Source organism: Linepithema humile, chromosome 4, assembly GCF_040581485.1.
Source record: "Linepithema humile isolate Giens D197 chromosome 4, Lhum_UNIL_v1.0, whole genome shotgun sequence".
NCBI classification, from domain to species: Eukaryota; Metazoa; Arthropoda; class Insecta; order Hymenoptera; family Formicidae; genus Linepithema; species Linepithema humile.
Window position 1 is genome coordinate 29,446,532 of NC_090131.1, and position 15,913 is coordinate 29,462,444.

General features: G+C 35.2%; 1 protein-coding gene and 1 long non-coding RNA gene across 3 annotated transcripts in view; one reads left to right on the forward strand and one right to left on the reverse strand.

The window, feature by feature from the left end:
- Positions 1 to 15,913, reverse strand: part of LOC105673331 (uncharacterized) — a 50,888-nt gene that overhangs the window by 11,366 nt on the left and 23,609 nt on the right. The window lies entirely within an intron of this gene.
- LOC105673323 (uncharacterized) overlaps positions 1 to 15,913 on the forward strand; it is a 48,422-nt gene that overhangs the window by 6,769 nt on the left and 25,740 nt on the right. Inside the window, exons 2-3 of one of the 2 annotated variants that reach the window (XM_012368859.2) lie at positions 3,204 to 3,311; positions 11,997 to 15,259. In XM_012368859.2, the coding sequence (XP_012224282.2) occupies positions 13,200 to 15,259 (2,060 nt within the window). In that variant the 5' untranslated portion in view covers positions 3,204 to 3,311; positions 11,997 to 13,199. The remainder of the gene's footprint in view (positions 1 to 3,203; positions 3,312 to 11,996; positions 15,260 to 15,913) is intronic. The other variant, XM_012368860.2, reaches the window with a different exon arrangement.

The following is a 15,913-nucleotide window of genomic DNA, read 5'->3' on the forward strand; positions in this document are numbered from 1 at the left end:
CAAATAACAAGCAACCCTAAAATAAAAGAGCATACCGAAATGCAAAAATTAAGTACTACGAGTATTTTTTTCATAAAATAATACACATTCGTAATTATATTGCGTACTTGCGCTAACTTATACTGCTTGCTCGCAAGTAAATATAATCTGTGCAAATATGTATTCGTCTTTTTCCTTTCATGGTCATCAAATAAGTTTTTTTTCTAAATGGATAGATAAACTTTGGGAGAGAAGCAAGTGATGGCACAAATAGACGTTTATTAGCAACGTCGAATTTCAAATTTGTCGACTTTCCATGGGTACTGATCCTTTCAGTCAATCTCTCCCAAGAAACTGATGAAAGTCAATCCAAGCGAAAGCTCTGTGCTTTCATTCTGCCAAGAAATTGATTCTTTTCGGCCAGTTGATCTCTAAGATGATTCCTTTTCTCTCTCTCTCATTTTTTTCATTTTCTCGCCGCAAATTAAAAAGACAAATTGCAATTAAATGCCTTGAAATTAGTAATTTCTAAGAACCTCAGAAAATAATACGAAAATTTCTAGAATAGTGGAAAATTAATAAATTTCGCACACTTTTTTTTCACAACGAGACTGTGAGAGGAAACAAAATGTCGGTCGAGTCGACATTAATGTTTGCGTTATTAATATTTGCATGATAATTGGCTGGCTAGCACGCGCATTATACTTGTATCAAATAAGCGCGGCTCGTTGTTTGTTTATCAAACATAGATATAAACGCATACATAGAACGTCCGTTTTAATTGCGCGAATTCGTGAATTCGCATGAAATTCACAGTATTTCGCATAAAACAACGTGCGGCAATTTCATCGTGACCACTAATTGCTCCCGGAAAGTAACGCGTTGCTTTCTTGTCGCTTGTGTGAGATTATCCTAAGATATTCTAATAGATACATGAATTTCATTAATAGCTTTATATATATTGCTCTATTTAAAAAACTTTGTTATATCAGGAAACTTGTAATGAGAATAATTTTAATCATGCTTTACAAGATTTACTTTACAAGAGATGCTTTACATGATGAAGACACATTAGTGCATTTAGATATTAAATTGAAAAAAGGTATGAAAGTGTAACGGATTCCATCAAAGTTTAATGAAAGATAGAGCGAGAAAGAGAGAATCCGATCTAATGAAAGCATCAGCCGTGTAACGATAATAATAGCTAACAGATAAAAAGATCGATCGTCGAACCTCTTCGACGAATGAAAGAGAGCGTGACGCGAGCGAGAGAAGCGCACTGTTTGAGATTTCTATACTCTTTTTACGCCGTGGAACAGTCAATTTACAAGAAAAGGAAAGGTCAATCCATCGGGAAGCGGTAATGAAAGTTTTGCTTCACAAACACGTAATAACTTAATTATATATACACTGAATCTTATATATACACTGAAACTTATTTATACACTGAAAAAAAATTGTGGTTGATTTTAAACAAATCAAACGACTCTGGTTGAATCTGCCAGATGTCCTATTAATGCAATCAGATTCTGGCTGAATCTACCAGATTTCCTATTAATGCAACCAGATTTTTTTTATTCAAATGGAATAAACTTTTAGTGTAGAAATAATAAATGCACTGTGATGTGAGAATACAAGTACCGCTACGGCGGAATGTTTATTCAATCTTCTTATGTAAATGATGGATCCCTCTTGGACCTCCTTCTTTCATCTCGCTCCAGTTAATTGCATCGGCGCGTTTAATTGCGCACCTTCCCGTAAAATGCACCGACCATAAAATGCGCGATTAAACGCGCGCCGATTTGTTTCACCGAGTCGCGCGTCTCGTAAATTCGCGAGATCGCCCTACAGAGTGCAAGGGTGAAACGCAAACATGAGGTAATTCTCTTTTTATGTATACACAAAATGATTATTTGATTGGCTATCATAATTTAATATACCATAATACTGTAATAATATTGTAATATATTAATGTGTGCGTATTTCATATATAAAAATTTTAGAATTGAATGTATTAAAACGATCGCACACATTAAAACGATCAATAGCTGCCAAAAAATAAGATACTTTATAATCGAATAAAACAAACTGAAAGAAAACACTTAAATAAATATACCAGAAGTTAAAAATGGAAATAAAGAATTGAAAATTAACGAGAAAGTTTCTTCTTTCAAAGAAATTAATTTTTTGACAGAATTATTATCGTTCATTCTTCAAAGCTAATCAAGTAAACAGTTCTGAGCAAAATTGCAGGCGGTATTTTCGCTAATATGAAGCAATATATACGCTCGATATGCAAATGGTGCTAAAATAGTGCTAAAACACCAAGAATAGATCGAATTTAAAACAAGAACAATACAAGTAGAATTCGTGGTCAGACTTTGTTGCACAGTATGAACAACAAACCATTTCAGTAACTTTTCACAACGTACAACAACCTTTAAAACAAACTCATATTTTTCAAATCTATAAAGCCATTCTATATGAAAAATAGACGTACAAAAAATTCTTGTGTATTTAAAAAATTGATCTATTTTCTGTGAACAGTTAAAGATGTCCAAGCATTTTAGATATAAACGTATAAATATAAACTGAAATGAATATCTTATATTTTTCTTCGCGCAAACATAGAAACTAAGTAATGCCGCGGAATAAAACTTTTACACGATTTTTCGAACTCTTTCATCCCAGCACTAGCCAACGACACGTTGATGGATATTGTCGCAACATGGTGGTCGGAATTAAACACTCTTGCATGATGGATGCGCGATCCACCTAGTGATTCGGATTGACGATGATTAATCGGCACCATTACGCCCGTTTGCACCCACAAAAATTATCTCCATGAATATTATCTTTATATTATCTTTATGCACACGTGGTTACGCCTGAAATAATTGACAAAGTCAACCTTGCTTTTAAATACCCTGCGTGATGTTTATTATACGAGCGTTTTCTCGACGAGGTCATTGATAATTCTTATCAGAGTGCGCCTATATCACATTACAATAGACCTTGCTTTTACACCGATAACATGCTTTTTGAAAATTCGTCTATTATCATTAAATCCACGTGCGCTCGCGTATAAATTAACATCAATAAAATAGAAGGAGGGACTTTTGGACTTTTGCCCAATTATATTTATAGCGTGCGCCAAATGAAACGATGACAATTCAGAAGATGTTTGTTTCGTGTTTATTAAGAAGCCTGCTCTTGTTTTGCAGATGACTAATACGCGTTCGACTAACCGGTGTGAATTAACTCCGAATTAACAACACATAGCGACACTGCAGCTGGACCAATCATGGAGAGGAGATTATCAAGAAGAGTCGGTGAGTTAATTCCTCAACTTTTTTTCCATTCTGTCTATTATAACTCGAGTGTCATTCTCAAGTAATGACGTCAATCGAGGCTACATATAATATGTATTATCAAGCGCTTACCAAAATCATTAGCATAAATTTTTCTTTCGTATATTTCACAAAATTGAACTTTGACTCTTTGCACTTTTTTGTATAAAATATTAACACATCTTTAGAAGTCTTTACGACATTTGTACATTTATATCGTCGAACAATGAATAGCTTTCATCTACTTTATGTCTGCCCAATTATCGTTTTACTGTGCCAATAATGACCGCTTTCAACATTGATTAATTTTGACCTCGGCTTAATTTATTCCTTCAAAGCCAGTAGACGAAAAAGCGATTATATCAAAGTTAAAATAAAGCGACATTGGTGAAAACTTCCATAAATATCGAACATTTTTTTAATGCTATAAATAAATTTGATTCTACAAATATTATATGTACATATATACCGGAATACACTAAAATTTTACTGCAAATTATAAATTTTAATTACTTACATTTTAATCGAAATAAATGATTATTTATTTTTTGAAGTCATTGTTCTAATATGTATCATATTGTGCGTATAATAATTTTTATATAGGATTATTCATTATTTAACAAATTTTTTACTCCACTTTATTGCTTTGTCATAATTTTGCAAAGCAAATTAGCTGACGTTCTGCATTTCTTTGTTTTATTTCTGCTCTGCCAAGTCGTAAAAATAATATTCTCATCTTTAGTCGAGAGAGATAATTTTATATCTCAGAAACGTTCACCGACTTTGAGAGAGGCTCGCGGTCCGGCGTTGAAAAAAAAAAAAAGATACAATATGCATCTTGTCGGTAGGGACATACTGTTGAGAGGTTCTTCTTCTCAGAAAGTCCTTAAGGCAAGAGCCTTTTTCTCACGCTTTCGTAATTAAAAAAAATACTTTGCGCGAAAGTCTTTTAAGTTTCAAAAACATGTTTCCTTAAATTTTGCGAGGTATAAAATTAATAATAATTAAAAGCTTTTTACGATAACAATAAAAATAAATGTAAATAAATTTGTAATATAATAGTAAAATCGATATGTAATAATGAAATATAAAAAATGTGACTAATAATTTTATGAGTTTTTATGGCGTTCCCTGAATGGGAATATTTCCCATTTGTCACGTTCTCCAACTTTCCAATTTCGCATCTCCATGTGTAAATTTATTTTTTCCTTCTCTGTTTACTTTTTTGTTTGAGCTTATGTGTTTTGTATCTCCTCGCTTCCGTGCGCGATAGAAAATCTCGCGAGTCGTGTAAATTGTGAAAATACAAAAAATTCATAAACATCAGGTTTTTTTAAATCATTGAAACGTGTGCATTTTACAATTGACTTCTTCGAAATCTTCATATATCTTGTTTGAAAATAAATTATATTGCAAATTTATTCTTTTATCGCGATCAATTATTCTTCTATGGCAAAATTTTTTTCCGTAGATTTATAATCTTTACTACGGTACCACTTTTACATATGCAAATATTAGTAAAGTTTTTAATAGTTTAACATTTTAATTTTTGTACGCAATAACATCTATCTAGATTTAATTGCGTAAGTAAGAAATTAAGAAATTTTCATATTTTTACTTTACTATTATTATATATTTTTTTCTGCAATCCTTTTTTAAAAAAATTATTTTCTTGTTGCTATACGTGCTGTACGTTGTTGTACATTTTTTACTGCTGTACGTGCCGATTCCCCGTCCTTATCAATGCATATTTTTAGCTGCATAATATAATAGTCGCGCGACGAGTTAATCATAATCTTTCACCTTCGGAGTTTCCTCAGTTGTATCTTTTAGATGCAATCATTATTACATCCTTTTTTTTATTCTCCTCGGGTCGTGAGATCGAGAACGGAAGGGAGGAGAAAGGGAGATGGATTTTATCAAACGAAATATCCCTTGGAATTTAAGCTAGATGCTGCTTTTCTGCTCGCCGACATTTCAACGAAACCACCACCAGCACTCTTATGGGATTAATATGTACTTTTCCTCATCCTTTTTTCTCTCTTTTCTTTTCTCCATCTCTTGCCATCCTGCCAACGCAAAATCAAAGATAAATCCGAATCCCTTTCTACCCTTTGCCCCAGTATGCGTTAAAAGGACAAGTCCCGCGAGATATTCTTTATCGTAGTTTTCTTTTTCCTCCTTTTTTTTACGAGAAGGGCTGAAAGCGCAAAGCGCGCATCCCGATCTGAGTAAAATAATAATAAATATCTGTTTGGAAATTTTAGTGTAATTATAATATATATGCGCGTATATATTTTTTTCCGAATGAAGTAAATTTGATATCGAATGAACTAATATTTGATATTATTTTTGGCAAAATGTGAATAGGATTTATTAATTCAATGATATGTGAATTATAGATTAATTATTTAGTTTTTTAACGCATTTTTTTTAATTACACATTCTGTATAAATTTATTACCGTTAAATAACGCTTGTGTAAAATTAATTTCGCGTAATATTATATATTATTTTATTTATTTCGCCATTAAATTATACATATTACTCTTATTATTTAGCTAGAATTTAAATTTTTAATATTTTAATATTAATATTCTTGCATTTCGTAGAAATATTTTGTAAACACGAATCTACTGTCATCTAACTGTGATTATATGATTACGATATTAGTAATATCTTCCGTCATACTATCACTCTTTCAAATTGAAAAGCTATTTGCCATTAGCCGCCCGTAAACATCCAATCTCCGATTATTCCTATAGTAATCGTGACTAAGTAACGTGCGTCTTAACGTGCATCTTGAACGGTGCTCGACGACCCAGCACGAGGCTGGCCTCTTGCATAATCCGCGCGATGCACACGTGCTTGCGCATAAGAACGCATTATTCGCCCAGCCGTGTGCACGCAGACTGCATCTAGCCTTCGCCGTTGTGCATCTCAAGTACATGCGTTCGCGAAAACGATTTCACCAGCGCGCGACGGTGCATCACATCGCATCGCCGGCTTCGTGCTGTTTTTTGCGAGAGGCGTAGCAGCACTCCGATCGATCGGAATATAATAAATATAATTATTATTTCAGAAAAGTTGTTATAAATTAATATGAATGTTATTAAATTCATATTTATGAACGGTTACATTATTGCGATATATTAATAAGTACATGCAATGTATTATTGAGTAATGTAGGCAAAGAAAGAGGGACGACCCTGATGCTCGCCGCGCAGAAACTTTGCATTCGTTAATTCGTTGCGTCGCGTGCTTTCAACGCAAGTTAACTCATTAATTCCGACAATTCTATTTATTCCATATTTTTGAATTTTGAAGACAAAAGTGCGAGTGGATCGCAATTTACGTGGAACAGATTTATAATAATAATTATACGATATTAATAATGATATTCTGTAATAATTTCTGTATTTCATCTCACTTTTCTTCCTCCGAAATTTCCTATTTTATTTCCAATGCAAAAAAAATACAAAAGAGTTGGAAATAACGCATTTAACATCTCTGCGGGAATCTCGGGGCCTCAGGGCCCCGTTGGCTTCTTGTTATAGAAACTCAACGAGCGTAAATGTCGAACGTCGTTTTACCGCAACTTGTCTCGCGAAAAGATTTCGCCGACAGGTTTCGCGGAAGAAAGCGAAAACTGGCTAAGCATCGAAGTGCAAGCAAAAGTGCGAGCGAATGCAAGCAAGAGTGCAAACACATTTCTATTCTCCATTGCTACACCTCCTCTTTCTCTCGTCGCACTCGACTTTAGAAAAATTAGCGAAACCGGTAAGACACGTCTCCGAAAAATTAATTGACACTTTTACTAATGTAGTTTTACGTCAACACGATTAATTGAGCTTCATGGAAACTAGTTAGATTGCTTTCACAACAAGTTGTTTTTGCATTTCTTTATTCAGATAGCGTGATTTTTAAATAATTTATGCAACGTACTGCTGTATTTTTAGAATTTTTAAGCATTTTTAAAAAATATACTAAAATATCTTTCTTTCTTTCCTTTTCATAAAATCCTTTTTGAAATATTGATATTAAAAATTCAATTTGTTACAATTTTAGAAGTGCATGCTAGAGAAATGTTAGAATGTTTATTATCCCAAGTGCATATTATAATCCTTAAGCAAGGATTACCTTTCGTTCGACGCAGTCAAATAACGTTAACGAGGCTACCCGACTCTAAATTGCAGCTTCGTTGCAATTTTCGCTCCCTGCAAGATAACGTCTTCTCGCACGGTTACTGCGCCGGCGTATGCAGCTTTGTTGTTGTGTGAGAACAGATACGAATTCCGCTGACTTAATCCTTTCCTTCTTCTTCCCTGCCTCTCTCTCTCTTTACGTTAATTTTATTCGCGGTCAAAGTGATAAGAGCACGATAAGTAATTTCGACATACATCTAATGATTGGCGAAATTCCCTGTCATAGTTCGACGGTTTCTTAATTTTACTTTTTATAAATTAAATCTTCCGTATCACATTGATTATATATTTAATATTGCATAATATGCATCTGGGTTTTAGGATTAATACATATAATTAAGCATATCTCAACTATGAACTCTACAATGAATAATTAGAAAACTCATTAAGCGTGTGGATCTCAGGTTTGCGAAAATAAAGATTAGGAAATGCTTATAATAATTATAATAATAAATATATATTTACCCGCGGATTTTTTCTGCTTCTTTTTTCTCATACAACGTTGACGGTTTTGTTTTTTTTTTTTTTTTTTTACGCACCGGCAATCTGCTTTTTTACGGCTGCGTAAAATGACGCGTGCCGTTGGCAGGCTTGTTATGCCTGTTGAAAATTGCACTCCGAGGTTTCCACTTTTTGCTTGCGAAACAAATTCCGCGTGAGATTCAATAAGCGAAAGAGCCCAGTCAAGGTTTAGAGGGGAACAGAGAGAAGGGGAGAGAAATTTCGCAGAATCGCAATTTTCACGGAGTTGGCATATAATCGAATTCTCCTTAAAAATCGCTTCTTTCAGTACTTTTGTTTTCATTATATTTCATATGAAAAATTTGCAAATTAAATATGCATTTTACGCATTTATAGATTCAAACGGGATATCTCATACTTAACATAGTTCAGCTTCTATCCAATAATTTCAATTGAAATTTATAAAACATTTATGGAATTCAGTGAAAAATTCTTTAATTTATAGCATTTATTTGAACCTTATAAAGTACTTGCAAAGTGTAATAAAATTACGTATGACAGATTAATAAAATATAATAGTAGCAGAGAGATTCTCTCTACAAATTTATTATCATGTGTTTTATTAAATGTACGTTTATGCAGCATTACTCTTTTTATTATTACACTTTTTATTATTCTTTATGCGGTATTATACATGCAGAATATTTTTATGCCATGGAGATCTAAAAGATCCTGTGTTATTTGCTGAGGGTTAATTTTTCCTTCTTTATGGTCGCGGCAAAATTTTTCTCATGTACAATAAACACACATTTTTTACAATTTGTATTAAACTATAAATATACAAATTTTTTAATTTGCATATTAAAAATAATATCATAGATTATAAATTACAAAACATGTATGTGAATGTGATTATGAATAAATATTACTTATCCATTCTATTCAAAAATTTAAATCAGATACGAAATAAAAATGTCTATATTTCTAGTAAGCACTTATTATCTTATACTTATTTTTTTTTATCAAGTAAACACGATAAAATATAAAAGCTTCATCGTCGATATCAGTGATGCAAGTTATCAATAACACAAGTTACAATAAAGTGTATAAAAGCAGGTCGCGATTCGAATATCATCGAAATATCTTAGCCAATCTGAATCTAAATAAAACGAGGTCGCGCAAGCTAAATTTGTGTAGGGTGTGTTGAAAATATTATTCTTAAATTATAAAACCCTTAAGAATTTTAAAAAACGAATCTTATTGCGTTTTATATATTCATGATCTTATGCTTAGATCAGATTTTGTATTCAGAAATGCATCAAGCGAACAAAAATCGGAGTTCATTTTTGGTACTCGAACAACATTATTTAATTTTGCATCACGCAAAATTGACATACTTCTGATGTTTATCCAGAAAATTATCAGTGTTTTAAATTTAACTTTCGCAACACAAATCGAATATCATAAAACATTTATTCATTAATAATTTATTCCTCTAAGAACTGCTTAATTAGAAAACTTCATTACAGATAAAATTACTGAAGATAACTGAAAAGATAATTATTTTAATTCTTCGCGGAACGTTAAAATCGTTGAAAAGAAAAATTATTTTGACGTGGTAAGCTTTTTAATAAATTAAATAATTCATTACTATAATTTGAAGATTATTTGTTATTAAATTTATATTTTATTCAAATAATAAAATCGTATTGTTTAAATCTCCTCCAAAAAAAAATGGAAATTATTAATCGAGAATACACGCCCTGTTTTCAAGACCTCTTCTTCGGAAGCACAGCATACCGATAGGGATATTGAATTATGCAGTCGCTTCGATGCGACGCCATTTATATGTCATACATAACATATACGCAATATATATATATATATATTGATATATATTACGTTTATATAAACGCGTGTATACGTTCATATAAAAGCCTGCACCGTCGCCTTTATGACGCGACTCCGCGATAACTGTAATGGCCACTCTCGCAACGCGAAGCACCCCATTACCGTCACTCTATTTCACAGTTGATATCCACCCGCCTTCACCCTTCCCTTAAAGAGCGCACCTTGACCCGGCGATGCAACCCTCCCTCGGTGTAGACGATAAAAAGCCGTAATGTGCTATTTCTGCGCGTGAATCCTTTTATCAATACACTGCACTGTTTGGTTCGAAAAGCTATCGATATCAATTAGAGTACACGAATATTTACGTTCGGATGACGATAATGATGATGCTAAAAGTGATCAAAAAATAGGATATCCAATGTTATACCGAAATGAAAAAATTACTCACACTGAAAAAAATGTTCAAAACTAATAAGAATAATTTGATTTCTCTTTAATAGCGTTAAATATAATTTTATTTTTGAACATACTATATAAATTTTAATTCACTAACAAATTTCTGTCACTAAAACGACGATGTATATAAATGGATGGTTAAAAATTGCCAGATACTGAGAAACCATTGCTTGGATTGGATTCATAATCTTATATTTGGAATAGCAGAATTTTGTACAGAGAAACGCATCAAACGATCGAAGTGTCAGTTTTGATAATAGAATTGCATTATTTAATCTAATACGTAAGATTGGATTATTTCTGATATTTGTAACCTGAAAATTATCAGTTTTTGTCATTTAACATTTATAACACAAATCGTGAGTAAAAAAGGAAACGAAATGATAATAAATAAAGCATATACGTGCACGTAAGCGATAAAGTAAAGACATATACTACTTTGACAAATATTGTGTACAACAAATTTCCAATCGTTAAAATAATCGAATAGGAAATCGAGAATTGTGAGATCGTTTACCAGTTAGAAAATGGCCAGTCATCTTTAAGTCGTTAATATTTATCGGAGCGATTGCCGATCTTTGGACGGCCGTTTCACCGGAATCTGCAATCCGAACAGGCACTTACATCGTGTAATACGAGCAGGGCTCTCGTTGTAAAAGTCGATGCCAGCTGGTTGTTGCATCGAAATTGAAGGTGCCATTGAAATTCCGCGCGTCTCGCAATCCCGATATAATAAAGATACCATATAATACCTATACGGCCATTTCTCTGCGCGGAAAAAAGAAGGCACTAGAGCGGGGAGGAGGTGGAGGTTCGTAAAACGCAATCCACCGCGCGTATACTCGGAGACGTGATCGCGTTTTCGAAATAACATATGAGCTCTTGGTATTTGAGAGTCTACTATTTGTAGCTGCCCAATTCCCTTGCCTCTCATTAACGTTTACTAATTAATTAGCAATTAGGAGAATTGAAATTCCACTGACAAATGCGAGAACGATTCAATGTTGTCGGCATTATGAGGCAAAATGTTTAAATGTTGGAATCGTTATGTGCTGCTTTCATTTTATTAATATAATAGTTGCGTTTATCTATAATTTTGAATATATATAATATATATTATAAAATAATAATATTTTAATAATATTGTGTTACTTTCATAAATAACACAATGACGAATAAAGTGATTGTTCCTCTTAAAGATTCAATTACGTTAGATATCTATAAATAAAATTCACGCAATATACAAATCATAGCTTTGTCGAATTGCTGTAAAGAAAAGGAACAAGGATCTAAGTGATTACAGCATAGATTACATCACGCCATACATTTATCCGATTTCATAGGCTGCAGCGCAATGTAAATATCAAAGTGGCACGTGCATCATACACCTACGTGATGGTAAGGATATAATGATGTAAAAACTGCGGATATGTGCCGCGCCGCGCGCGCTGTCGTATAAAAATAGCGCTGGCTCTCGTTATCGACTTGAATTGCATGCTGCGAGCCACATGATACCCCACGACGATGCGTCGCATTAATTCATCATGTAACACGATGCATCGACACGCGAAACTAAGTACAAAGAATTTTAGTCGCAACAAAATTGTACAAATGTACGATAATAATAATGTTTTTCTTCCGCATACGATATACAAATATATAAAATACAAATTCTTTTTCTTTGTTTGTTTCAGAGGACGCGACGGTGAGGACTCACGGGGTCTCGCGGTGCCGCGTGTGCTTCTCGAGATCTAGTTGATCCTTCGATTAATTGTATTTTAAAATCGTCGGGTTGATTAAACGAGTGATATACTTCTTTCGCTTCGTGTGCTCGCGAAGTGAGATAAAAGTGCGGCTGACGCGCGTTTGTCAAATCTGTTTGTGCGAAAGGCCGGCGCATCGCGACGCCGGATCATCTCTTGGGATCATCCCGAGCTCTGGCCGACGGGAAATGTTTCGGAAGTGCAGACTGCAGCAACGCGACAGCAACTGCCGACCGCCCGATATACACAGATAGCGCGCACGATCACGGAAGACCGCGGGAGGGAGCGAAATCGAGATTGGGATCGAAGTGCGAAGGATTTAGATCTGAGAACGAGAATGACGATGACGAAGAGTCAAGGAATTCTGGAAAGCGGATAACAGACGGATCCCTCGAATTATCGGATAAGACCGATGATCAACTAAAAGTAGATCGTACAGGATTTAGAAGAGCGGAGAGTTTTTTTAAGAGAGTCCTAAGGGAAAATGTCGGTGAGGGATGCGATAAGTTGCTGAAAAGCATCAAGGAGAGTCAATTGTTGCTGAAAAAGAGTATCCAACGGAGTCCAAGTTTGGGGAAGAGAAATGTACAGGAAGATTACTTATTATTGAAAAACGATTCACGGGGGAAAGCATTATTATTAGACAGTAGAAGCGATCAACGGAGTCCAGCATTAGTGAAAAAGGATATTCAAGAAAAACCATCGTCGCCGAAGGAGAGTATTCGAAATAAAGTGCTATTAGCCAAAGAAAGCGATCGGCAAAGTGCAAGATTAGTGCAGAAAAATAGTCCTTCGCTGCTGAAGAAAGAGGGGACCAATAAAGACGTTCATAAGAGTCTTCTATTGCCAAAAATAAATGCCGAAGAAAATACATTGACGAAGACAAATCTTGAAGAAAAATCGACGCGGGACGGCATCAAGAAAGATCTCGTAAAAAAGAATATTCAGAAGAATTCAGTTAACGAGATCTCGACGAAGGAAGATACTGGAAAAACTGAGTTATTGTTAGAAAAGTATGTTCAAGGGAGTTCATCATCGATAAAAAGCGACCCCGAAAAGCGCCCACATTTGATTAAAAAAAATGTTGATGACAGTTCACTATTATCGAAGAAGGATACGTCGACTGACCCACTGATGCGCTTGACGAGAAAAGATTTTGAAGGTAGTCCGCAGTGCACAGTGAAGAGTTCCTTGTTACCGCAAAGAAAAGACATTCCTGATGATCTACAATTGCAATTAACAGGAAAGACCATCCGGGATAATTCTTCATTGGCGAAGAACCTTCTTTCTTTAGTTGAGAAAGAGAAAGGCATTCCTGAAGGGCCGCAATCGCAGTTAACAAAAAGAAACCACCAGACAAATTGTTCATCGACGAAGGACTTTTGTTCTCCGGTTAGAACAATCATTTCGTCGACTGAAAAAGGAGGAGACATTCCTGAAAATCCACTATCGCAATTGACAAAAAGAACGATTCAGGGTAATTTTTCTTTGACGCAGAATCTTGGTTTTTCAACTGACGAAGATATTTCCTCAGTCGAAAAAGAGAAAGATTTATCGCAACCAGCAAAAAGAGATACTTCGTTGAGAAAGAATTTTTCATCAACTATTGTTGAGGATCAAGCAGCGCCCGTGCCGCCTTTAAGACTCAAACAAACCAGAAGCGTTTCGACAGATTTTTCCCATCAATCATCGATCGTCCACAGACGCTGTCCTCCATCAAAAAATTCTCAGGTCCCTCTCGGATGTGAGAAGGTGCGACAAGAACGCAATAGTGATTCTAAGCTGAAGCGATCGCCTCCGCCGGAGGAAGACAGATCGGAGAGGTCAGCGGGGTCCGATAACGGCGGGTCAGCAGATAAACACGATTCGCCGGTCGCGAAATGCAGACTCGCGGATTTCAATCGCTATGCGGGACATCAGTCGATCGCGAAACCATCCGAAGAGCATATTGCAATCTTTAAGATCTCTTCGCGCCCTGAAGAGGTAATAAATATCGCTGAAGAAAATTTAGAAGCCAGTCCTATTGCGGAGCTTATTAGAAGTGCATCAGGATGTCCGAAGCTCGAAAAGGATCTTAAGGAGAACATAAGAAATCCAGTTATTGAGATAGAAAACCTCGAAGAAATCTTGAAAAGTCATGTCATCAAGATAGAAGAGCCCGAAAAAGCATTAAAAAAGCCAGTCACTGAGATAAAAAACTCGGAAGAGGTTTTGAAGAATCCGCTCATCAGGGTAAAAGACTTCGGAGAAGTTTTGACAAATCAAGTTACCAAGGTAGACATCAATATTTTGCCTCCCTCAAAAATAATTAACAATTTCGAAATTTCAGATCGTCACCAAATAATTCAAAAGAGTCCACAGAAATCCTGCAGTCGTATAAGTCATCAATTGAATAATTCTGCGGACACACAATTGCCATTAGTAGTGAATTTTGAAGAAAATTCCGGAAATATTTTAAGAAATTCATCCATTAAAATAGAAGATTCCGTCACTAAATTAGAAAAACCTATTAAGATCCTGAAGAATTTATCAGCTAAGATAGATACCAATAATTTATCGCTTTCAAACCTTCACGTAACCGACAACCTTGAGTCTTCAGATAAACGACTGATACGAACGTCTTCCGGTGTTATAGGTCATCAGTCGGATGCTCTCCGGTTGCAGCTAATCAAACAAAAATTTTTGGAAAGCGATAGGAAAAGTAAATTAATCAGTAGGGAAACCGACAAAAATTTCAAAATGAAACTGACCATCAGGCTTCTTCGCATCCGCGATAAGCTAGTGCTGGGTCTAAGTGCATTCGCCGTCGTATTCACGTTGCTGCTAGTGATGGACTTGCAGATGGATCTGGGATACAGCGGTCATCACCTGACCCCGAGTCACGCTCGCGTTAGGGTCGGTGACCCACCGGACGCCGACACCGTTTACAACAACTTCCGCCGGAAGTTCCTTCAACGAGCCAATGGTAGTCGAGAACAAGCGAATGGCGAAACGACGCCTGTAGTTGAAAAATCCGGGAAGAGCGAAACGACGCCGCTATTATCGACGATGAGAAAGCACGACGATTTCGCGGATTTGATGGATTTCGTGACAAATGGGTACGGGGTGACTGTCGACGAGGGGGTGGTGAGACTTAGCGGTGAGGACCGGGAGTATAATCCGACAATCGGGGAGCTGAAGAAAGTAGCAACGAGGTGAGTAAGCTTGTAAATATCTTTATCGAGCATTATAATGCAGTATCGTATTGGAAGTATTATATTACAAACATCATACCGCAAATGCGGAAAAGCGTTCGAGGAAAAGAAGTTTTCAAGAAATTATTCTGCAAGAAAATGAAATAAATTTGTATAGGAATCTGTGTTCATATTATGTTTCTGTATACGTATATTTGACATTTCATGTATCTTTTTATATTTTTCCAATTCACTCTTTTCTATTCGAATTCATTGAATTATTTAAACAATGAATAAGTAAATTTTCTTAAGTTCGTGTAATAAAATTTAAATCCCCCCACTAAAATTTAAATTTGGCAATTTCCTTGTAATCCCGCGATTAAATGATTTCCTTTCATTTTTAGATCCACAGATATATAATTTCTCACGATTATGATGTAGCTATATAATTTTCTATATTTTCCCTCCTATGTGAGTGCTGCTTTAGGCGTTGCGGGATGCGAGTCAGCAACGCATGCACGAGTGCGTTTGCCGTTTGCAAACGTAATTATACCGATGACAGTCGGGGCGAACATACGTAATCTCGACGCGCGCTTGTATATCTATTTGCGTGTACACACATACAAGTGTTGTTGGTACAGGTGCGCGATGTTCCATGGCGCCTTCGTGGAAACG